Source organism: Mobula hypostoma, chromosome 17 (assembly GCF_963921235.1).
Source record: "Mobula hypostoma chromosome 17, sMobHyp1.1, whole genome shotgun sequence".
Taxonomy (NCBI): Eukaryota; Metazoa; Chordata; class Chondrichthyes; order Myliobatiformes; family Myliobatidae; genus Mobula; species Mobula hypostoma.
In genome coordinates this window covers 54,342,864-54,366,708 of record NC_086113.1, presented here as the reverse complement: position 1 = coordinate 54,366,708, position 23,845 = coordinate 54,342,864, and the positions used below count along the sequence as shown (strand labels likewise).

At 43.8% G+C, this 23,845-nt stretch overlaps 1 protein-coding gene across 1 annotated transcript in view; it reads right to left on the bottom strand.

Moving 5' to 3' along the window:
* si:dkeyp-120h9.1 (Y+L amino acid transporter 2-like) overlaps window positions 1-23,845 on the bottom strand; it is an 80,730-nt gene that overhangs the window by 36,611 nt on the left and 20,274 nt on the right. Inside the window, exons 3-4 of the mRNA XM_063069929.1 lie at window positions 8,936-9,061; window positions 6,773-6,917 (exon numbers count right to left, since the gene is read on the bottom strand). Of these exons, the coding sequence (XP_062925999.1) occupies window positions 6,773-6,917; window positions 8,936-9,061 (271 nt within the window). The remainder of the gene's footprint in view (window positions 1-6,772; window positions 6,918-8,935; window positions 9,062-23,845) is intronic.

The following is a 23,845-nucleotide window of genomic DNA, read 5'->3' as shown; positions in this document are numbered from 1 at the left end:
GACTCAGCAAACCCACAGAACAGTAACTGTAAACAGGATCAATGAACAACAATGTAGAAATGCAAATATAAATAAATAGCAAGAAGTAACAAGTATGAAATAATCTGATAAAGTGTCCGTAAAGTGAGACGCAAACACGAGAAAATCTGCAGATGCTGGAAATTCAACCAACACACACAAAATGCTGGTGAACGCAGCAGGCCAGGCAGCATCTATAGGAAGAAGTATAGTCAACATTTCTGGTCAAGACCCTTCGTCAGGACTAACAGAAAGAGGAGATAGTAAGAGATTTGAAAGTGGAAGGGGGAGGGGGAGACCTGAAATGATAGAAGACAAGAGGGGGAAGGATGGAGCCAAGAGCTGGGAAGTTGATTGGCAAAAGGGATACAAAGCTGGAGAAGGGGGGAGTATCATGGGACAGAAGGCCTTGGTAGAAAGAAACGGGGAGGGGAGCACCAGAGGAAGATGGAGAACAGGCAAGGAGTTATTGTGAGGGAAAGAGAGAGAGAAAAAAATAATAATAATAATAATAAGGGGTGGGGTAAGAAGGGGAGGAGAGGCATTAACGGAAGTTAGAGAAATCAATGTTCATGCCATCAGGTTGGAGGCTACCCAGACGGAATATAAGGTGTTGTTCCTCCAACCTAACTAGGCTTCATCTTGACAGTAGAGGAGGCCGTAGATAGACATATCGGAACGGGTATGGGACGTGGAATTAAAATGTGTGGCCACTGGGAGATCCTGCTTTCTCTGGCGGACAGAACGTAGGTGTTCAGCGAAGCGGTCTCCCAGTCTGCGTCGGGTCTCACCAATATATAGAAAGCCGCACCGGGAGCACCGGACCCAGTATATCAGCCCAGCCGACTCACAGGTAAAGTGTCGCCTCACCTGGAAGGACTGTCTGGGGCCCTGAATGGTAGTGAGGGAAAAAGTGTAAGAGCATGTGTAGCACTTGTTCCACTTACACGGATAAGTACAGGAGGGATATCAGTGGGAAGGGATGGGGGGATGAATGGACAAGGGAGTCACGTAGGAAGCAATCCCTGCGGAAAGTAGAAAGTGGGGGGAGGGAAAGATGTGCTTGGTGGTGGGATCCCGTTGTAGATGGCGGAAAAGTGAGACCATCGGTTGTGGGAACACCACAAATGGAATGGGTGTAGTTATCCACTTTTGTTCAGGAGCCTGATGGTTGAGGGGTAGAAACTATTCTTGAACCTGGTGGTGCGAGTCCTGAGGCACTTGTACCTTCTACATGATGGCAGCAGCAAGAACAGAGCATGCCATCCCTTCCAGAAGCGTCACACTGTAGCTTAGCGACTGCTCTGCCCAAGACCACGAAGAATTGCAGAGTTGGGAACACAGCCTAGTCTATCAGTTCACCTCCACTGATTCTATCTACACTTCCCCCACTACCTCAGGAAAGCACCAGCAAAAAGAACAAAAGCTTTAAAATGTGTATTATCAGGCTCAAGGCCAGCTTCTATCCAATTGATACAAGACTTTTGAATGGACCTCTTGGACTATGAAGATGAACTCGACATCTCTATCTACCTCATCGTGGCCCCGGCACCTTATTTGTCTATCCACAATTCATCATCTTTGTAACAATAATCTGCATTCTATTAATTTCTTTTTTTTTAAAAAAATGACCTGGCTGGTGGCGTAGTGGCATCAGTGTCGGACTTCGGGACGAATGGTCCAGAGTTCGAATCCAGCCAGCTCCCCTGCACGCTTTACATCCGTGCTATGTTACGAGCTGGTGATCTTTTTGGAAACTCACCCGGCAGAAAGCAAAGGCAAACCACTGCTGTAACTTGCCTCCTACACGGTTCTCCACTACAACAGAGAGGAGTGGAGGGAAATCGTCTGCTAATTGGAGAAACTCCGGATGTGACATACCTTTCCTTTCCTACTCCTGATGTACCTATGTTTAGAATAATCTGTCCAGATGATATGCAAACCAAAGCTTTCCACTGTATCTCAGGACATGTGACAATAATAAACCACTCATCTCAACTACTCCAGGTGAGTTAAGCTTTGACTGCATCCAATTTCTCATTTTTAGCTTATCCAATATCTCAAGCACATCCTCCTTTGCTGAAACTCTAGCAGCAGCTTCTTCCTTGGTAAAGACTCATGTATACCTGATGTGAGCTGCCGTAATGACTTTCGCCCGGTAGCACTCACACCTACAGTGATAAAATGCTTTGAGAGGTTGGCCATGACTAGACTGAACTCCTGCCTCAGCAAAGACCTGGACCCATTGTAATTTCCCTATCGCCACAATAGGTCAACAGCAAGTGCAATCTCAATGGCTCTTCACATGGCCTTAGACCACCTGGACAATACAACACCTTTCTCAGGATGCTGTTCATTGGCTATGACTCAGCATTCAACACCATCATTCCTACAATCCTGATTGAGAAGTTACAGAACCTGGACCTCTGTACCTCCCCCTGCAATTGGATCCTCGACTTCCTAACCAGAAGACTACAATCTGTGCGGATTGGTGAAAACATCTCCTCCTCGTTGACGATCAACACTGGTGAACCTCGGGTGTGTGCTTGGCTCCCTGCTCTACTCTATATACACATGACTGTGTGGCTAGGAATTGCTCAAATACCATCTATAAGTTTGCTGATGATACAACCATTGTTGGTAGGATCTCAGTTGGAGATGAGAGGGTGTACAGGAGCGAGATATGCCAACCAGTGGAGTGGTGTCACAGCAACAACCTTGCACTCAATGTCAGTAAGACGAAAGAGCTGATTGTGGACTTCAGGAAGGGCAAGATGAAGGAACACATATCAATCCTCATAGTGGGATCATAAGCGAAGAGAGTGAGCAGTTTCAAGTTCCTGAGTATCAAGATCTCTGAGTATTTAACCTGGTCCCAACATATCGATATAGTTATAAAGAAGACAAGACAGTGACTATACTTCATTAGGAGTCTGAAGCGATTTGGCATGTCAACAAATACACTCAAAAACTTCTACAGATGTACGGTGGAGAGCATTCTGACAGGCTGCATCACTGTCTGGTATGGGGGGGGGGTGGGCTACTGCACAGGACCGAAAGAAGCTGTGGAGGGTTGTAAATGTAGTCAGCTCCATCTTGGGTACTGGGTACTTTGTAGGCTAGGACATCTTCAAGGAGCGGTGTCTCAGAAAGGCAATGTCCATTATTAAGGTCCTCCAGCACCCAAGGCATGCCCTTTTCTCACAGTTACCATCAGGTAGTAGATACAGAAGCCTGAAGGCACACACTCAGCGATTCAGGAACAGCTTCTTCTCCTCTGCCAGCTGAATCCTAAATGGACTATGAACCCGTGAACACGACCTTATTTTTTTTTTAAGGTACATCATTTCCGGAGGTTTTTTTGCATGATTTTTAATCTATTTTACATATACTGTAATTGAGTTACTTATTTATTATTTTTATTTCCTCTTCTTCTATATTATGTATTGCATTGAACTGCTGCTGTTGCTAAGTTAACAAATGTCAGGACACATGCCTGTGATAATAAACCTGATTCTGATTCTATATTACCTCATTATTCTTTCTGGCATGCCTTCTGCCATAAATATATTTCCTATCTTGGTTTCTGATTAGCCCCAACTCCCTTATCATCCTTTCCCTGTTCACATACCAACAGAATCTCTTAGGAATCTTTTTTTTTTAAAAAAAATGGTTGCTACTGGTCTCTTTTCCTTCCCTTTCTCATTTTGTCTTTGGGAACCTTCTATAATCAGCACATTCTCGACTACTGTTATCTGTGATATGTTCTACCTTTTTTGGTTTTACTGTTACCCTGGTCTTAAATTTTCCTACATCATTTTTGTCATGGGAATGAATCTAGATTCCAGCGAAAACAATCTCCATCTTGAAGTACCCATTGTCTAATTTACAGTAAAGTATAAAAACTTATAACCATGCGGTCCATCGTCTCTGTGCAAGTGAAACTAAAGCTGCTCAACCTTATCCCAGTTTCTAACTTTGGCCACCAGTCTTCACATCTGAATATGTATTGTAGATTTAATTTGGAGTGCAGCTCTAAACACGGGGTTCCCAAAAGCCGTGAATCTCAGACCAGACTATGCCGATTATAATTCATTTGGATATCTGTGGTGTGGGTGTGAATCGCAAAGTGACATGTTTCTGTGTAGTTTCAAAGACAGCATTATCCACACATTGTAAATACGGAGTCATCCTTTGATGTTTAGCACATGAAATATCGAGCCTCACGTTGGGCCAGACCTATTGACCGAAAACATCTCCGTATGATGCCTGTTGTGCCTTGTTCTGTCAAATATAGAAGCTGCTTTGTATCTATCAGTAATTTTCTCTAGTGACTTAATTTATGCAAAAAACCTCCTCTGGATGCTCTAGTTCAAAATACCTTTTCGTCACATTCTTTACACTTTTCTGTCCAATTAACTTCCCATCTCTATCTGTCTACAGTCTGCAGCTTACCCATTATCCTGTATACCACATTTGTATCCAAATCAATATATTCTACGCAACAGCAAGAGACCAAACTGAGCCTTCCAGTCACAAAGCACCCATCAACCATTCTCTTGTTCCATGATGAAGCCCCCTTGGGGTGGAGGAGCAATACCTTATATTCTGACTGGGTAGCTTTCAATCTGATGGCATGAATATTGATTTCTCCTTCTGGTAAACAGATCCCCCACCCCCTCCTCTATTCTCACTCTAACCTTTCACCTCTTCTCACTTGTCTATTACTTTCCACAGGTCCCCTTCCTCCCTCCCTTTCTCCTATAGTCCACTCTCTTCTCCTGTCAGATTCCTCCTTCTCCAACCCTTAATCTTTCCCACCCATCGGGCTTCACCTATCACTTTCCAGTTAGCCTCCAACCCACCCTCCCCCCAACCTTTTTATTCTGGTATCTTTCCCCTTCCTTCTCAAGACTGAAGGAGGGTTTCATCCCAAAGCATTGACTATCTTTTCATTTCCACAGATACTGCCTGACTTACCGAGTTCCTCCAGCATTTTGTGTCTGATGCATCAACCATTAGTCCTTGTTTCACATGGAGGAAGTTTGTGAGCCGATTAGCTTCCATGCTACCTTCTCAAAATCTATGTCATCAAACACGTGGCCTTCATTAACACTTCTAGTCATCTCCTCAAAGAATTCAATTTCTGAGACACCAATTTCCCCTAAGAAATCCATGCTGATTATCCTTGGATAATTCAAACATTCCTACAAGTTTTACGCAGTTCCTAGAATGGATTCCCATAATTTGCCCACCATCAATATTTAACTGGGCTACAAGTTCTCAGTTTATGCCATCCTCCATTCTTAAAGAGCATTACCACATTAGTCTCCAGCTCTCTGGCACATCCTTGCAGCCAGGGTGAACTGAAAAATATAGTCAGAACTTCTGCAATTTCCCTAGCTTGCTTGTTTTCACATGTTTTATATTTCACCTTTGCCTGGTGATTTCAAGGAAGTTAAACCTCTTAAAGCTCCCTCTTCTACTTTGCTCTCCATCTCACATTTTACATTCACTCACCATAACCAAGATATAAGCATTATATGTCCCTTCTATGTAATCTGTCATTTGGGTGCCATGGTAATGTTTCGGTTAGCAAAAACTACTACAGCTCGAGGCAGTCCAAAGTTCAATTCTAGCACCATGAGGAGTCTATACGTTCTCCCTGTGAACTGCATGGATTTCCCCCAGGTGCTCCAGTTTCATCCCACAGTCCAAAGATGCACCGGTTCGCAGGTCAACTGGTCATTGTAAATCATCCTGTGATGAGCTGAGGATTAAACAGGTGGATGGTTGGGCAGTGCGCTCATTGGACCAGTAAGGCCTGTTCTGCGCTCTACTGCTAAATAAGATAAATAACAAAGAACTTTACCGGTCCATACTATCCTTAGTAGGTACTGCTCTTCCCTTGCTCATCTTCTTGCTCTGTTTGGACACATGCGAGTTTTGTCTATAAAGCTTTGATGCAAATTTACCTGGGTCGGATCAATCCTTACTCCACTGAAGCCAGCAAATGCTCATGATTAGGAATTAGCTGCTTGGAAGGGTAGCAGATGCAGATTTAACTGTGATACTCATTGATGAATTGTAGATTCTCATGTGGAAAACAAAATATAGGGATATGGGAGAACTGGTCTACTTTAGGTGCTCCATCGAAAGCAAAGCACAGGCTTATGACCCAAACTGCTACCGCAATGCAACATCTCTAATGCAAGCTAGGATTTTGTGAGCTGCTGAGTTCTAAACCTTAAAGTATTTATACAATAACTATTTTTTTAAAAATCATAAAGAAATGTCACAATAGCTGACAAGAGGAGTATCAAAACATTTTTGGGGGCAGCTCAAATGCGTCCAACCAATATATGGTCAAGCAATTTCGAATGTCGGTGCCGATTGGTTAAATCTGGAATTTGATGCTTTGCATGCATGGCATTGGATGCTGAAGTCAGATTTATCCTGCTGACATTTTGAGCAAAAAATGTTATTTACTAAAACTAAAATGGTCTGGAGAAATGGCTTTAGGGAGGCGCCAGGAAGTGAGGTTCCTTCCACCATTTAGAGTTCATTGTGGAACAGGAAGAACTATTGGACAGTGATGGACCAAGCATCAAGATACAGATGTGTGGGCAGATGCAGAAGATCCTGTCTCCTCTATTTCTTAAACCACTCAGGTGCAGTGCTACCAAAGACGGCAGAAGATAGAAAATGGAATTCCAGTGTTTGCCCTTGTGAAAAACGAAGGCTTTGTGCTCACCTTTCAGGGTTATGTATCTCTTCAGTCACAAAGTTCAGCGTGTCCCAACCTGAGTAGGAATATAATGCTGAGTACAGAGCGAGAGCCATATCTCCACCATTTAGCTTGGAGCCCTCAAAGGAATTTTGGAACGAATCAGTTTCTCCTGCAATAGATGATTCCAATATTAGGATCAGTACATTCACTGCCTGTGAATCTTCCAAAGATCTTTGATATAAAGTGTACTTTTTGACAAGGTAATATTTATTCTGAGGATCAGTGATGTGCCTGTCTCAAAACTGCATGACAGATTGAACTGAATTGACTTTATTTCTTACATCCTTCACATACATGAGTAAAAATCTTTATGTTACGTCTCCATCTAAATGTGCAATCATAGTAATTTATAATAAATAGAACAGTCAAAGTAATACAGAGTACACTCAAATCAGCATGAGTTCATCAGTCTGATGGCCTGGTGGAAGAAGCTGTCCCAGAGCCTGTTGGTCCTGGCTTTCATGCTGCGGGACCACATCCCAGATGGTAGCAGCTGGAATAGATTGTGGTTGGGATGGTTTGGGCCCCAATGATCCTATGGGCCCTTTTGATACACCTGTTTGTTATGCAAATCAGTAAGTGATTTTTTTAAACTTTCTGCTTATTGACTGGGGCTCTCATACTGTAAAGGTCGGAAATTTTCCTTAATCAGTACAAAGACTCAACGAGAGATTGTGCAATACTTGATCTGCTATTAGAGAATGAGACAGGGAAGGTGACAGAAGTTTATGTATGGGGAACACTTTGCATTTAGTGATTGTATTGCCATTAGTTTCAAAGTAAACATGGGTCTGGTCCTTGGGTTGAGATTCTAAATGGAAAAAGGGCCAATTTTGATGGTATCATAAAGGATCTGGCAACTGTAGATTGGGACAAACTGTATTCTGTCAAACATGTACTTGGTAAGTGGGAGGCCTTCAAAAGTGAAAGTTAGAGAGCACAAAGCTTGGAAATGCCTGTCCGAATAAAAGGTAAAAATAACAGGTTTAGGGAACCTTGGTTTTCAAGAGAGATTGGAGCCCTGGTTTAAAAAAAAAAGGTGTATAGCAGGTATAGGCAGGAAGGAATAAGCAAGCTAATGGAGTACAAGAAATGCAAGAGAACACTTAAGGAAGAAGTCAGGAGGGCTAAGAGGCAGCATGAGGTTGCCCTAGAAGACAAGATGGAGGATAACCCCAAGGGATTTTACACACACAGTGCAGTGGTGCTAGAACGTTTGTGAAACCTGTAGAATTTTCTCTATTTCTACTTGAGTAAGACCTAAAATGTGATCAGATCTTCACTAAAGCCTGCGAGAGGCTGTGACTTGCAAACAATATACCAATCCCTACAGCATCAGAGATACTGGAAAACATGGGCCACTTCACAAATCTCTGGAGCCACTCTCAGAGACAGATATCAGCGAAGTTCACCAGTCTTCTTGGATTAAGCGAAACGATATTTGAAGATCATGATCTCAGATCTGACACAAAGCTCATGGTCTTCGGCTGCAGTAATTCCTGCCCTCCTTTAAGTTGCTGAGACTGGACCAGAGTGGATATCAAGGAAAGGTACCACACAGAATCTGTCTCCGCAAAGTCCTCCAAATTCACTTTTGGAATGTTGGGCAGGCCACATAATATGCATGCTCTATACAGACACTTTTCCGAGTTCTGTCATAGGACTGTTCAGGTGGACAGAGGTAAAAAATAATATTAAGAGGTGCTCAGAGCCTCCTTCAAAAAGTGTAACATTCCCACTGACTCAAGGAATCCCTGGCTCATGACTACTCAAGGTAGTTAAGAAATATTCAGGATAGTACTGGAGTCATCCAGTAAAAAAAAAAATCAGGCCCTTTGGCCTAACTTGCCCATGCTGATCAAGACGCCCATCTAAGCTCGTCCCATTTACTAGCAAACCTTAAGACGATCCATCCTGAGCACATGAAATCGCTGCATAAACAGTGAAAGGAAACTGCCCCTTTGCAAACTACCTAGCATCTGCTCCATGAAGTGTCTCCTGCCCCATCCCTAGAAGAGGTCCTGAGTCCCACACTGCTGTCACCTGTAACCTAAGAACTGGAGTGAAATGAAAGCCAGGTATTTTTTGCCCCAAGGAACTTCCCAAGAAGAAGAAGAACAACGTTACCTTGACACAGTTTTATCAGGCCAGCCACGATGATGATGATCAAGGCAATCACCTTTGCAAAAGTGGACATCACTTGTAGAGAAGCTCCCCATGTCACTCTGCCACAGTTCACCATTGTCAACAGTACTTCAGATATAAAACAGATGGTTACATTATAAAACAGGTATAATATTCATCAGGAACTTCTTATCATGAAATGCAAACATAATCCTATTTGCCTGCCCTCCCTGTAGCCCTTCTGATAAAAATAAAAAATACTGAGCAGGTCTAGAGTTGCAAAATGCCAGTCACATCAGGTGGCACCTGTTCCCCTCTCCACTCCTTTCAGCATTTCACAGGAACCAGTCCCTTCAGGACTCCATTCTCCACTTTTCCATTCCTACTAACCACTGTCCCTTTCGTACAGCATTTTTCGGCAATGTATCATTTGTCTTCTACCTCACTTCTCACTTCTCAGCGACTCATTCTTTCAGGTGAAGCAGCATTTCACTTACACTTCTAATCTAATGTGGTCCTCTTCATGAGAAACCTAACACGCATTATGGTGACCATTCTGTGGAACATCTGTGGCAACCCTGAGCTTCCTGTTGCCTCCCCCTTTAACTCTCCATCCTATTCCAACTCTGACCTATCGGCCGGTGTCTCCAGTAACTTCAGAGCGAGGCTCAATGCAAGCACAAAGAGCAGCACTTCATCTTCCCTCTGGGCTCAACAGTGAATTCTACAGCTCAAAGTTTAACCTCTTCTCTGTCTGTATCAGTCATCCACCTGTGATATTGGCTCAGCTTGTTTGTTCTTTTCTTCCCGCTTTTTGTTTCCTGGGGATGGAGATAATGCCCAGGCTGACCTGCCATTCATAAAGTTGAGAATTATGCAGCATGGACCTTTAGCCAACTTATCTATGCTGACCTAGACAGCTTTCTGAGTCGATTCCATTTGCCTCCATTTTGCCCATATCCCTCCAAACATTTCCTATCCATGTACCTGTCCAAATGTCTTAAAACATTATAACTGTACTCTCTACTACTTCCTTTCACACCCTGTTCCATTAACCTGTCAAAACAATTTTTGTGCTTAGACCATTTACATTTAGCATGGCTTTGGCTCCCAGTCTTCACACCTGAATATGTATTGGGGATTTAATTTGGAGTGCAGCTCTGAACAATGAGCTCCTAAAAGCCGTGAATCTCAGACCAGACAATGCTGATTAAAATTCATTCCGATGTCTGGTGTGCATGCAGATATGGAGGTGTAGTTTCAAAGAAAGCATTGTCCATACTTTGTAAATATGGAATTGTCCTTTGATGCTTAGCACAAAGTATCAAGCCTCACATTGGGCCAGCAGACCTTTTAACCAAAAGTGTCTCCATAATGATGCCTGCTGTACCTTGTTTTGTCAAATAAAAAAAAGTTGCTTTGTATCTACCAGTACTTTTCTCTGGTAGCTTCAATTACACAACAAAACCATAACTCCCGATGTGAAAAAGCTTCCCTTCAATTCCCCCTTAGATTCCCCCCTCCACATTAATCTCATGCCTGCTAGTTTTAGACTGCCCCTACCTGAGATGTCTGTAGCCATCCAATTTATCTATGCCCCTCATAGAAACCTTTAATCAGTCACTCCTCATCTCCTTTGCTTCAAGGAAAACAGTTCCAGTCTATCCAATCTCTCCTCATAAGTCAAGCCCTTCAAGCCAGGCAACATTGTTCTGAGCCATTTCTGCACCTTTTCTAAATTAATCCTTCTTACGATATGGCAACCAGAACAGCACATAAAATCCCAGGTGGTATCTCACCAACATCTTGTAACATGATAGTCTAACTGCACATCATCCTGTTCCGCATTTCACCACTCCTACATTCTGTCTATGTTCTCACCCTCAAAAAGCTCCCATTCACTGGCTGACCTGATGACCCTTTATTACCTTATCTCCATGTTCCCCCTGGTTTTGTCATATCAGATAGAGTCCCATCATCCTCCCCCTCCCTGCAGCAGAACAAGCTTGTTTGTCTCCTCAAACACAAGGAAATCAGCAGATGCTGGAAATTCAAGCAACACACACAAAATTCTGGTGGAACGCAGCAGGCTAGGCAGCATCTATAGGAAGAAGTACAGTCGACGTTTTGGGCCTTTGTCGTCCTGACGAAGGGTCTCAGCCCAAAACGTCGATGTACTTCTTCCTATAGATGCTGCCTGGCTTGCTGCGTTCCACCAGCATTTTGTGTGTGTTGTTTGTTTCCTTCCCAGTTCTGACCAGGCTCTTCAACCTGGAACATTAACTGCTTCTCTTCCTACAGATGCAGCCTGACCTGCTGGTATTTCCAGCATTTTATGGTTTTATTTTAACCCCTTTACCTAAGCTTGGGCTGCAAATTTATTCAAAGCAACACAAAATGCTGGAGGAAGAACTCAGCAGGTCAGACAGCATCTATGGAAATGACTAGATAAATGATGTATTGGGCTAAGACCCTTCTTCAGGACCTAGGAGGAAGCAAATTTACTTAGATTTTTCTCCTAAACAACTACGTATACTTCAGCCAAAGTATAATGAATTTTAGAACAACTTCCTCCTCTGTGATAATTTTGAATAGATTGTTCACTGCTTTCTTAACCAGATAATCAACACAACTGTAATTTGCTCCACTAAAGCCCTTCATAACTAAATACCCTGTTCTCAGTGGAAATGATATCTTACAATTATGGCTTTCTATTCTGCAATCATCATTTGAATCCTTAAAAGGCAATCTCAATGAGCTTTCTATAATGGGACACAATAATTTGAACTTGTGTTAACTCTCACCTAACAATCCTTTGTACAAAATAAATACATGTTCAAAACAACAATCTATATTTAAAAAAAACATTCTCTGTAACTATGCAAAGTTCCTTCAAGTGTTCAGGTTTCTTCAAACCTGCCAGATATGTTGGCTCATTATTTAAAAGCTATTATAAATTGCCTCCAGAATACAGATGGGTTGCAGGAAAATTAAGGGATGTGGGACATCTATGGAGATCCAAGAGGAAAATGGAGTTGTGCAGTTGACTGCTTACTTTTAGCACAGAAGCCCTTTAGTCCTTCAGCCCAACTCGTCCATGCCCAGACCATTGAAACTGCCCAGTCCCATCGACCAAAATGTGCCAAGGGGCCTGTTTCTGTAATATGGGGCCTCATGAAATGTGGAATAAAATTGCAGATGCTGGAAATCTAAAATAAAAACAAGGCCCTAGTATCGCTCAGCAATGACCCCAGAAACTTCAACACTATTTTTTCTCTCTTCCCAGAAGCAGCCTGACCTGTTGAGTATTTCCAGCAATTACTACTTCCTTGGAGATGCTCTATCACTGAGAATCAGCCCAGCTATAGCACAGTCCCCATCCACACTCACTCGCCTGGGTGCAAAGGACTAATCTTACTGGCTTTCCACACCAAAAGTCAAATGAGGAAGATTGGAAAAAAAAAATCTAACCTCAAGGCGTGGTACTGAGGCTCCAAATCACCTCAACAGACTATGACAGAGGCAAAGACTTACCTTGTGTCAAAGCTGTTATGTAGCTTGGCTTTCAGATACAAGCTAACAAATTGTTGTAAACTGGAAGAGTGCAGAGAAGATTTACAATAATGTTGCCAAAATTTGAAAACCTGAGTTATGGGAAGACGTTGAGTAGGTTACAAATTTATTCCTTAGAATGTAGAATATTGAGGAGGTGACCTCACTGAGGTGTATAAAGACATGATGGGCATAGATAGAGTGAATGTGCAGTTTTCTCCCCTGGGGGTTAGGGAACCTAGCACTAGAGGTCACTGGTTTAAGGTGAGAGGGGAGAGATTCATCAGCAATTTTCCACCCAGGTTCACGCATCCGGATATGGAATGAGTTGCCAGAGGAAGTAGTTGAGGCAGGTAAAATAACAACATTTAAGACGCTTTGAGGGATATGGGCTAAACTTGGGCAAATGGGACTAACTCAGATGAACATCTTAGATGGGTGGATCTGTTCGACAGAAGAACCAGTTTCTGTACTCTGTGATACTAACTCAAAACCAAAATTGAGCTTTCTGGCCAGCAGACTAAACGCTACATAATTGCTGGGTGAGGACCGTGACACAATAGCTATCACTGAAGAGGTAGGGCTAAGCAAACTTGTGGACCTAAAGATAGACAAGTCCCCTGGCCCCTGACAGAATGCATCCCAGGGTACTGAAAGAAATGGCAGAGGTTATAGTTGAGGCTACACAGGAATGGCTTAAAAAGAACAAAGTTAACTACCGGAGCAGCCAAGTCAGACTCCTAACCTCTACCCAATTGAGAATTTGTGGCTGGACTTGAAAAGGGCTGTTTCACTCATGATCCCCATTCAATCTGATATAACTTGAGCAGTTTTGTAAAGAAGAATGGGGAAAAATTGCAGTGTCCAGATGTGCAAAGCTGATAGAGACCTATCCACACAGACTGAAGGCTGTAATTACTGCCAAAAAAGCACCTACTAAATACTGACTTGAAGGGTGTTAATACTTATGCAATCAATTATTTTGTGGTTTATATTTGTCATTAATTTAGATGACTTTGTAGAGATATGTTTTCACATTGACACGAGTGTTTTCTGTTAATCAGTGTCAAGAAAGTCAAATTAAATCCACTATCATTCAATGTTGTAAAATAATAAAGCATGAAAACTTCCAAAGGGTAGGTGGGTGGGAGGGAATACTTTTTACAGGCACTGCATGTTGTTTGTATACTCTACTTAACCTCCAAGAGGACCACAACCTTGTCGTGGGGTTTGGAGGCTTGCATCCATCAATGAGCCGGAGAGCATTGTTGGCTCGAGTCAGGACCATGTGCTTTGACCCTTGGTAGGGTCACGCATGCCAAACAGGTCAAAGGGTAGAGGGTAAAGGTAAGAGGGGCCCACCTCCAGGTTTGGGGGTTCAGCTCAGGGCCAACAACCCTGATCAAAAAAAAAGTTACAGAAACAGCAGTGATAAATCCTCCATCTGTGTGCCATGGTATCCCCGAGTCTCCACCCGGCATGTGCATGACTGACGGTTTGGAAAGCAGAGGAAGCTACTGGCACAATGCAGCAAACCCTGAACGCCGTCAAGATCAGGGCACCAGTGAAAGCAGAGGGTGACAGAAATGCAGGAGACCAAAGACAACGTGGTGCCATACCTTAAAGGCAGAAATAAGGACCCTGAACAACACCTGGGGCACAGTAGAGAAGAGGGCAAAGGACAAACAGATGGGGGAGCTTCACTGCTGCCCTAAACACCAGCGATACTATATTTAAAGTAGGTACTGTTCATTTTGTAATATGATTGTAACCACATTGTGGGGTGCATCAGATTGGAATTCATGTGTAGTCTTAAGTTAACTTTGAAATTAAAATTGGTATGTCCTGGGCGGGGGGGGGGCGGGGTCATTAAAATTGGTATGTCCTGGGGGGGGGGAGAAACGCCCACTGACCTTTATTATTGCTAGCATCTATTGGGGTGCCTCACTGCTTCATCTGGCAATGGCGCTGCCCGAGACTACAAGAAACCACAGAGCTGCTGACACTTCTCAGGACATTATTGAGAACAACCTCCCTTCCGCAGACTCTCTCCACACTTCTCACTGCCTTGGTAAAGCAGCAAGCACAAGAAAAGGTGCCACCACACCCACCCTGGACACGCTCTCTTCTCCCCTCACATTGGGCAGTAGATACAAAAGTCTGAAAGCATGTACCACCAGGCTCCAGGACATCTTATATTCTGCCTACAGAACGGTTCCTTTCTACGGCAAGATGGACTCCTGGTCTCACAAACTACTTTCATCATGATCCTTGCACATTATTGTCTATCTGCACTGCCCTTTCCCTGTAACTGTAACACTTTATTCTGCATTCTGTTACTGCTTTTCCTTTGTACTACACAAATGTAATGAAACCACCAGTATAGATGACAACTTTTTCCACTGTACCTGAGTACAAGTGCCAACAATAAACCAATTTACCAATTACTAAGATATTGTTTCTGCTTTCACCACCTCCCCTGGCAGTGTTTTTGAGGGACTTACATGAAATAAAAACCTGCCTCCCACAGGTTTTAGCTTTCTCCCTCCAGCTGTCTGATGTTTCCACTCTGGGAATAAGACCCTATTTTCAGATAGGTTTCTTCTCAGCCTCAAAGTGCCCAGATGGAAGATGAAGAGTTGCTAATTTCACTGAAACAATGTGATGGGGACAGGAAATTAATATGACAGACAACTGGGAGCTGGGGGCAGAATGAGTGTTCTACAATACACTCACCCAAGCCGCACTTGGATTCTCCAGTGGTGAGAAGACCACACTGTGAGCACTAAATACAGTACACGCAAATGGAAGAATTCCAAGCAATTGCTGTTGCACCCAGGAGGAATGCTGGGTCTCAGAATGCTGAGAAGGAAAGATACACAAGAACACGAATTGTATCTCCTGCTGCGAGAAGGGGAGAAGGGTGCTGGTAGACATGGAACTAACAAAATATTGCATTATGAGAACAGTCCTGTTCACTCCAACACTGACAGCTTCGCACCTCCCTCATCGCTGTTGCCCTTTGCAAAATCTAATGAATCAAGGAAAGCAAACTTCTCTACATCCATCCGGACCCCATTGCTTTCTCTCACCATAACCTGGGACCTGAGATCTTGTTATTAACTCCAGTGAGGCAATTTTAGCCTCGGTGAAGCGAGAAGAGCCACTTACCCACTTGTTAGGGATCTGGAGCAGCAACTGGATGACCTCCGGCTTGGACGGGAGAATGGGGAGATAATTGATCAAAGTTATAAGGAAGTAGTCACCCCGAAGTTGCAGGAGGCGAGTAGCTGGGTGACCATCAGGAGAAATGGAAATATGCAGTTCCAGCAGAGCACCCCTGTGGCCATTCTCCTCAAAATCAAATATAATGCTTTGGATACTTTTGTGGGGGATGACTTCCTGAGAGAATGCCACAGCAACCAGGTTACAGGCCCTGAGCATGGGTTCGTGGTGCAGAAGGGAAAGAAAGAAGTGAGCAGTAGTAGTTGGGGACTTGATAATGAGGGGAACAGACAGGAGATTCTGTGGACATGAACAGGACACCCGGATGGTATGTTGCCTTTCAGGTGCCAGGGTCAGGGATGTCTCAGATCATGTCCACAACATTTTGGAGAAGGAGGGGTAGCAGCCAGATGTCTTGGTACCAATGACATAGGAAGAAAAAGCAATGAGGTCCTGAAAAGAGAATTTAGAGATGAGGCCCTGAAAAGAGAATTTAGAGAGCTAGGTAGAAAGCAGAGAAGCAGGACTTCCAGGTAGTAATTTCTGGATTGCTGCCTGTGCCATGCGCCAGTAAAGGTAGAAACAGGATGATTTGGCAGATAAATGCCAAAGGGCTGGTGCAAAGGGCAGGGCTTTAGGTTCTTGGATCACTGGGATCTCTTCTGGGGGAGGTATGACCTCTTCAAAAATGATGGGTTGCACCTGGACCTGAGGGGGACCAATACTCTTGCAGGTATTTCGTTAGAGCTGTTGGGAAGGGTTTAAACTAATTTGGCAGGGGGTTGGGAACCAGAGTGAAGGGACTCAGGATAGGACAGATGGTTTAAAAAAAAAAGTAAAGATAGCGTGCAGTCAGATTGTCAGGAAGGGCAAGCAGGTGATGGGACTTAGTTGCAGCCAACAAGCTTGAGTATCAAAACATTAGGGATGCAGAATCAGGAAGGATAGCAAATAAGGTACTGAAGGTGGATGATCTTGTTGAACTATTACCAGGTATGATGTTGCAGCCATCACTGAATCATGGCTGAAGGATGGTTGTAGCTGGGAGCTGAATGTCCAAGGTTACACGTTATATTGAAGGGATAGGAAGGTAGGCAGAGAGGTGGTGTGGCCCTAATGGTAAAGAATGGCATCAAATCAGTAGAAAGATGTGACGTAGGATCGGAAGATGTTGAGTCCTTGTGGGTTGAGTTAAGGAAATGCAAGAGTAAATGGACATTGATGGCAGTTATATACAACAGTGGCTGGGAGATGGACCACAGGTTGCAACAGGAAGTAGAAAAGGCGAGTCAAAAGGGCAATGTTATGGTAGTCATGGGAGAGTTTAATATACAGGTCGATTGGGAAAATCAGGCTGGTAATGGATCTCAAGAGAGTCAGTTTGTTGAATGCCTAAGAGATGGCTTTTTATAGCAGTTTGTCGTTGAGCCTACTACGGGATCAGCTATATTGGATTGGGTGTTATGTAATGAACCGGAGGCTATGAGGGAGCTCAAGGTAAAAGAACCCTTAGGAACCAGTGATCACAATATGATTGAGTTCAACTTGAAATTTGATAGAGAGAAAGTGAAGGCTGAAGTAACAGTGTTTCGGTGGAGTGAGGGAAATTACAGCAGTGTGAGAGAGGAGTTGGCCAAAGTAAATTGGAAGGAGCTGTTGGCAGGGGTGACAGCAGAGCAACAATGTCATGCGTCTCTGGGAAAAATGAGGAAGGTGCAGGACACATGTATTCCAAAAACGAAGAAATACTCAGAGGTAAAATAGTACAACCATGGCTGACAAGGGAAGTCAAAGCTAATGAAAAAGCAAAAGAAAGGGCATACAACAAAGCAAAAATTAGTGGCAAGATAGAGGATTGGGAAATGTTTTAAAACCTACAGAGAGCAACTAAAAAAATCATTAGAAGGGAAAGATGAAATATGAGAGCAAGCTAGCAAATAATATCTAAGTGGATAGCAAAAGGTTTTTCAAGTATGTTAAAAATAAAAGAGAAATGAGAGTGGACATAGGACCACTAGAAAATGAGGCAGGAGAAAAATAACAGGGGACAAGGAGATGGCAGATGAACTAAATGAGTATTTTGCATCAGTCTTCACTGTGGAAGACACTAGCAGTATGTCTGATGTTGTAGTGTGTAAAGGAAGAGAAGTGGGCAGTTACTATTATGAGAGAAATTGCTCAAAAAGCTGTAAGTCCTAAAGGAACGCAAGTCACCGGACCAGATGAACTGCACCCTAGGGTTCTGAAAGAGGTAGCATTAGAGATTGTGGTGGCATTAGTAATGATCTTTCAAAAGTCATTGACTCTGGCATGATGCCAGAGGCTGGAAAATTGCAAATGTCACTCCACTCTTTAAGAGAGGTGGAAGGCAGCAGAAAGGAAATTATAGACCAGTTAGCCTGACCTCAGTGGTTGGGAAAATGTTGGAGTCAATTGTTAAGGTTGAGGTGATGGATTACTTGGTGACACAGGAAAAGATAGTAGAAAGTCAGCATGTTTTCCTTCAGGGAAAATCCTGCCTGACGAACTTGCTGGAAATCTTTGAGGAGACTACAAGTAGGATAAAGGGGATGCAGTGGATGTTGTATATTTGGACTTTCAGAAGGTGTTTTACAAGGTGCCACACATGAGACTGCTGACAAAGTTAAGAGCCCATGGTATTACAGGAAAGTTACTAACATGGTTAGAGCTTTGACTGATTAGCAGGAGGCAGCAAGTGGGAATAAAAGGATCCTTTTCTGGTTGGCTGCCAGTGACTAGTGGTGTTCTGCAGGGGTCAGTGCTGGGACCACTTCTTTTTATGCTGTATATAAATGATTTGGATGATGGAATAGATGGCTTTGTTGCCAAGTTTGCAGATGATACGAAGATTGGTGGAGGAGCAGGTAGCGTTGAGGAAACAGGTAGGATGCAGAATGACTTAGACAGATTAGGAGAATGGGCAAGAAAGTGACAAATGAAATGTTGGAAAATGCATGGTCATGCCCTTTAGTAGTAGTAGAAATAAATGTGCAGACTATTTTCTAAATGGGGAGAAAATCCAATAATCTGGAATGTAAATGGACTTGTGAGTCCTTGCGGAGAACACCCTGAAGGTTAACTTGCAGGTTGAGTCAGTGGTGAGGAAGGCAAATGTAATGCTAGCATTCATTTCAAGAGGTCTAGAATACAAGAGCAAAGATGTGATGCTGAGTCTTTATAAGGCACTGGTGAGGCCTCATCTTGAGTATTGTGAACAGTTTTGGGCCTCTCATCTTAGAAAAGATGTGCTGGTATTGGGGAGGGTCCAGAGGAGGTTCACAGGGATGATTCCAGGAATGAAAGGGTTATCATATGAGGAACATTTGATGGCTCTGAGTCTGCACTCGCTAGAATTCAGAAGGATGAGTGGGGATCTCATTGAACCCTTTCGAATGTTGAAAGGCCTAGACAGAATAGATGTGGTAAGGATGTTTCCCATGATGGGAGAGTCCTGAAGAAGAGGGCACAGCCTCAGGATAGAGGGGCGCCTTGTCAAAAACAGATGCGGAGAAATTCCTTTAGCCAAAGAGTGGTGAACTTGTGGAATTTGTTGTGGAGGCCAGGTCTTTGGGTGTATTTAAGGCAGAAATTGATAGGTTCTTAATTGGACATGACATCAAAGGTTACAAGCAGAAGGCCAGGAACTGGGGTTGAGGAGGAGGAAAAAAAAGGATCAGCTATGACTGAATGGCAGAGCAGACTTGATGGGCCAGATGGCCTAATTCTGGTCCTAGTCTTAAGGCTGATTTATACTTGTGCATCAAATGTACATCATAGGTACGGCATAGCCGCGTACCCTACGCTGCAGCCTAACGCGCACCTCTCCCAAAATATAACTACATGTCGCGGCGACGCAGACCGAAAAAACTGTGATTGGTCCACTTGGTAGCATTGCATTTCCTCCTAAGCTGCAATAGCTTCCTACTGGGCGACTAAAGGGCACGGAAGGAACTCTGGCTGCAATGTTTTCCATAAAGCTTTACCGGCCTCCAAAATTATGGAGGATCCTATGCTTGATGCCAGTTTGTAGCTAGCTGCTACAGCCTGTTAACTTCCACCTGAAACTAAAAACTTGAATGGTGATTGCCAGTCTCTGAGTATACTGTGTGTACACTGATGCGAAATAAATGGTTGGAGACGATGAACCAAGTCATCAAATCTACCTGCTGACGTCCGAAGATATTTGAAATGCATTTCCTCCTCATGTCTCTCAATGGCCAGACAAGCACAGAAAATTCACCCTCGTTCAGTTTCAGTCACCATTGTCTGAAGTTTGAGTTTCTTCGTGTTGAGTTCCAACACGAAGAAACTCAACACAGTGGCATAGAAACCCCACCGCCAACTAGTGTTTTGGCGGTGAATTGCAGAGCGACGCAGACACATCAGCGCACAAGTATAAATGCTCACAATGGCATAGCCCTCTTGCGAAGGCTACGGCGTAAGCTAGTACACACAAGTATAAGTCGGCCTTTATGGTATTACGGTTGCCAACGGCCAATACACAATCTAATGATAAGGATGTCTTCCACTATAGGACTGTTGATTAAAAATATAGCCATTCAGAACCTTGTCCATAAACATGAAGGAGGTACACATAGCCAACACTAGTACATTTACACAGGACACAAGAAACATATTGCTGCAATCACAAAGAAGACATGCCCACTGTTATATTTTATTAGGAATTTGAGATTTGGTATGACACCAAAATCTTTAGCAAATTTCTACATACGTACATGGGAAGTGTTCTGAGTGGCTGCATCACCACTTGCAACGGGAGTTTCTATGTGCAGGATTGAAAGAGGCTGAAGAGGGCTGTAGACTCAGACAGGTCCATCGTAGGCAGGGCTGTAGACTCAGACAGGTCCATCGTAGGCAGGGCTGTAGACTCAGACAGGTCCATCGTAGGCAGGGCTGTAGACTCAGACAGGTCCATCGTAGGCAGGGCTATAGACTCAGACAGGTCTATCGTAGGCAGGGCTGTAGACTCAGACAGGTCTATCGTAGGCAGGGCTATAGACTCAGACAGGTCTATCGTAGGCACAGCCCACCCACCATCGAGATCATCAAAAGGTGGTGCCTCAAGAAGGCAGGATCCTTCATTAAAGACAACCACCAGCTGGGACATGGCCTCTTCTCATTACTACCATTAAGGGAGGAAGTGCAGGAACCTGAAGACCCACACCGAATGTTTTAGGATCAGCTTCTTCCCATCCTCCAACAGATTTATGAATGACCCATGAACACGATTTACTACTCTTTCAAGAAGTGATGCTTCAGAAAGGTAGCATCCGTCATTAAGGACCCCCAGCACCCAGGACATGCCCTCTTCTCATTGCTACCACATCAGGAAGGTGGTACAGAAACCTGAAGCCACACTCAATGATTCAGAAACAGCTTCTTCTCCTTCATCATCCTATTTCTGAATGGACATGGAACCCACGAACACTACCTCACCACTTCTTAAAAAAATTTTATTTTTGCACTACTTAACTATATATTATACTAAACACAATTTTTTTCTCTATTATTATATATTGCACTGTACTGCTGCTGCAAAGATAAGACATTTCAAGATAAAGACCTGTGATATTAAACCTGATTCTGATTCTCTTTCACACTGTTTATCCATTTATTTATTGTTTGGAATTTACAGTAAATTTTATGTCTTCCACTGCTTGGCTGCCACAAATAACAAATTTCACTATGGCAGTAATATTAAACCTGATTCTGATATACTGCTACTCCTAGTACATTTACACAGGACATGCAGACTGACACCGCCTCCTTTATTATAATTACAAGTGCCAATGTCTAAATATAAAATTAACGGTTGCTCCACCTCTTTACTAGCTGTACAGACGACTAAAGACAAGAAGGTCTGTATGTTTATAAGTGGTCTGTTCCTCAGAGATGAATACGTCCCTTGGCACACAAGCAATCTCCTCCCCTCTTGAGGATTCATGCAAAGCATCAAACATGAATAATTAGAACATTTCAATTTGCCAGAAGTCTTGCTTCACTCCCTCCAGCACAGCATCCTGGAAACATTGCTGATAAACTTGCAAAGCAGCGTCAGTCCAGGACTTCCAGCCCATGAAGAAAATATTTAAGCTTCCATTACAGTGATAGGGATAACTTTCTGTTCCATGTTCTGACAACTTCCAACCTGGAGACTGGCAACTTGGAAGCTGTTTGAGGAACGCTTTCAAGTTCTTAGCTTCAACACAGCCCAAGCCTATTCCAACCCAACCCAGTTCATTCAAAGTATTTGCCCCATGTCTCTGCCCATTATGATTTCTCCTGCTGAGCAGCACCTGCAAACCTTCATTTCTGTGAAAGCTGGATCAGTCTGGCCAACCCCTGCCCCTCCCCCCAAAGGCTGAACATGGGCCTTTATAAAGGTGGCTAGCACAAAAGAGCTTCCGATGGGGATAGTGCTCTTCTTCAAGCAGCAATCATTTTGTTTGATGCAGCTGCCCAAAACAGACACACAGGAGAGTTTGTAGCTGGGATGTCTGTTCAGGTGCAGGTAAGCTTACCATGTAGCAGGAAGGAATCATGTCCCTTCTAGCTCATGGGATAGTGGGAGAGGTGGCAATGGGAAAGAATGCAGCTTCCCGTCATGGTTACGATACTGCACGAGTCTATTAGACTATTACACACATAGAACATAGAAAATGCAGCTCCTAAGGGACCGCGTTACGGAACTGGAGCTGCAGCTCGATGACCTTCGTCTGGTCAGGGAGAGTGAGGAGGTGATAGAGAGGAGTGGAAGGCAGGTGGTCACGCCGGGGCCACGGGAGGCAGACAAGTGGGTCACGGTTAGGAGGGGGAAGGGGAAAAGGAAGGTGATGGGGAGTACCCCGGCGGCTGTGCCCCTTAACAACAGGTACTCCTGTTTGAGTACTGTTGGGGGGGACAGCTTACCCGGGGGAAGCGACAGTAGCCCTGCCTCCGGCACAGAGTCTGGCCCTGTAGCTCAGAAGGGTAGGGCAAGGAAGAGGAGGGCAGTTGTGATAGGGGACTCGATAGTAAGGGGGTCAGATAGGCGATTCTGTGGACGCAGTCCAGAGACTCGGATGGTAGTTTGCCTCCCTGGTGCCAGGGTCCGGGATATTTCTGATCGTGTCCAAGATATCCTGAAGTGGGAGGGTGAAGAGCCAGAGGTCCTGGTACATATAGGTACCAATGACATAGGTAGGAAAAGGGATGAGGTCCTGAAAGAAGAATATAGGGAGCTAGGAAGGGAGTTGAGAAAAAGGACCGCAAAGGTAGTAATCTCGGGATTACTGCCTGTGCCACGCGACAGTGAGAGTAGGAATGCGATGAGGTGGAGGATAAATGCGTGGCTGAGGGATTGGAGCAGGGGGCAGGGATTCAAGTTTTTGGATCATTGGGACCTCTTTTGGCGCAGGTGTGACCTGTACAAAAAGGACGGGTTACACTTAAATCCTCGGGGGACCAATATCCTGGCAGAAACAGGTGAATTGATTATGGGGAGCAAGGACATGGCAGACCAATTGAATAATTACTTTGGTTCTGTCTTCACTAAGGAGGACATAAATAATCTTCCAGAAATAGTAAGGGACAGAGGGTCCAGTGAGATGGAGGAACTGAGCGAAATACATGTTAGTAGGGAAGTGGTGTTAGGTAAATTGAAGGGATTGAAGGCAGATAAATCCCCAGGGCCAGATGGTCTGCATCCCAGAGTGCTTAAGGAAGTGGCCCAAGAAATAGTGGATGCATTAGTGATAATTTTTCAAAACTCGTTAGATTCTGGACTAGTTCCTGAGGATTGGAGGGTGGCTAATGTAACCCCACTTTTTAAAAAAGGAGGGAGAGAGAAACCGGGGAATTATAGGCCGGTTAGCCTAACGTCGGTGGTGGGGAAACTGCTGGAGTCAGTTATCAAGGATGTGATAACAGCACATTTGGAAAGCGGTGAAATGATCGGACAAAGTCAGCATGGATTTGTGAAAGGAAAATCATGTCTGACGAATCTCAGAATTTTTTGAGGATGTAACTAGTAGAGTGGATAGGGGAGAACCAGTGGATGTGGTATATTTGGATTTTCAAAAGGCTTTTGACAAGGTCCCACATAGGAGATTAGTG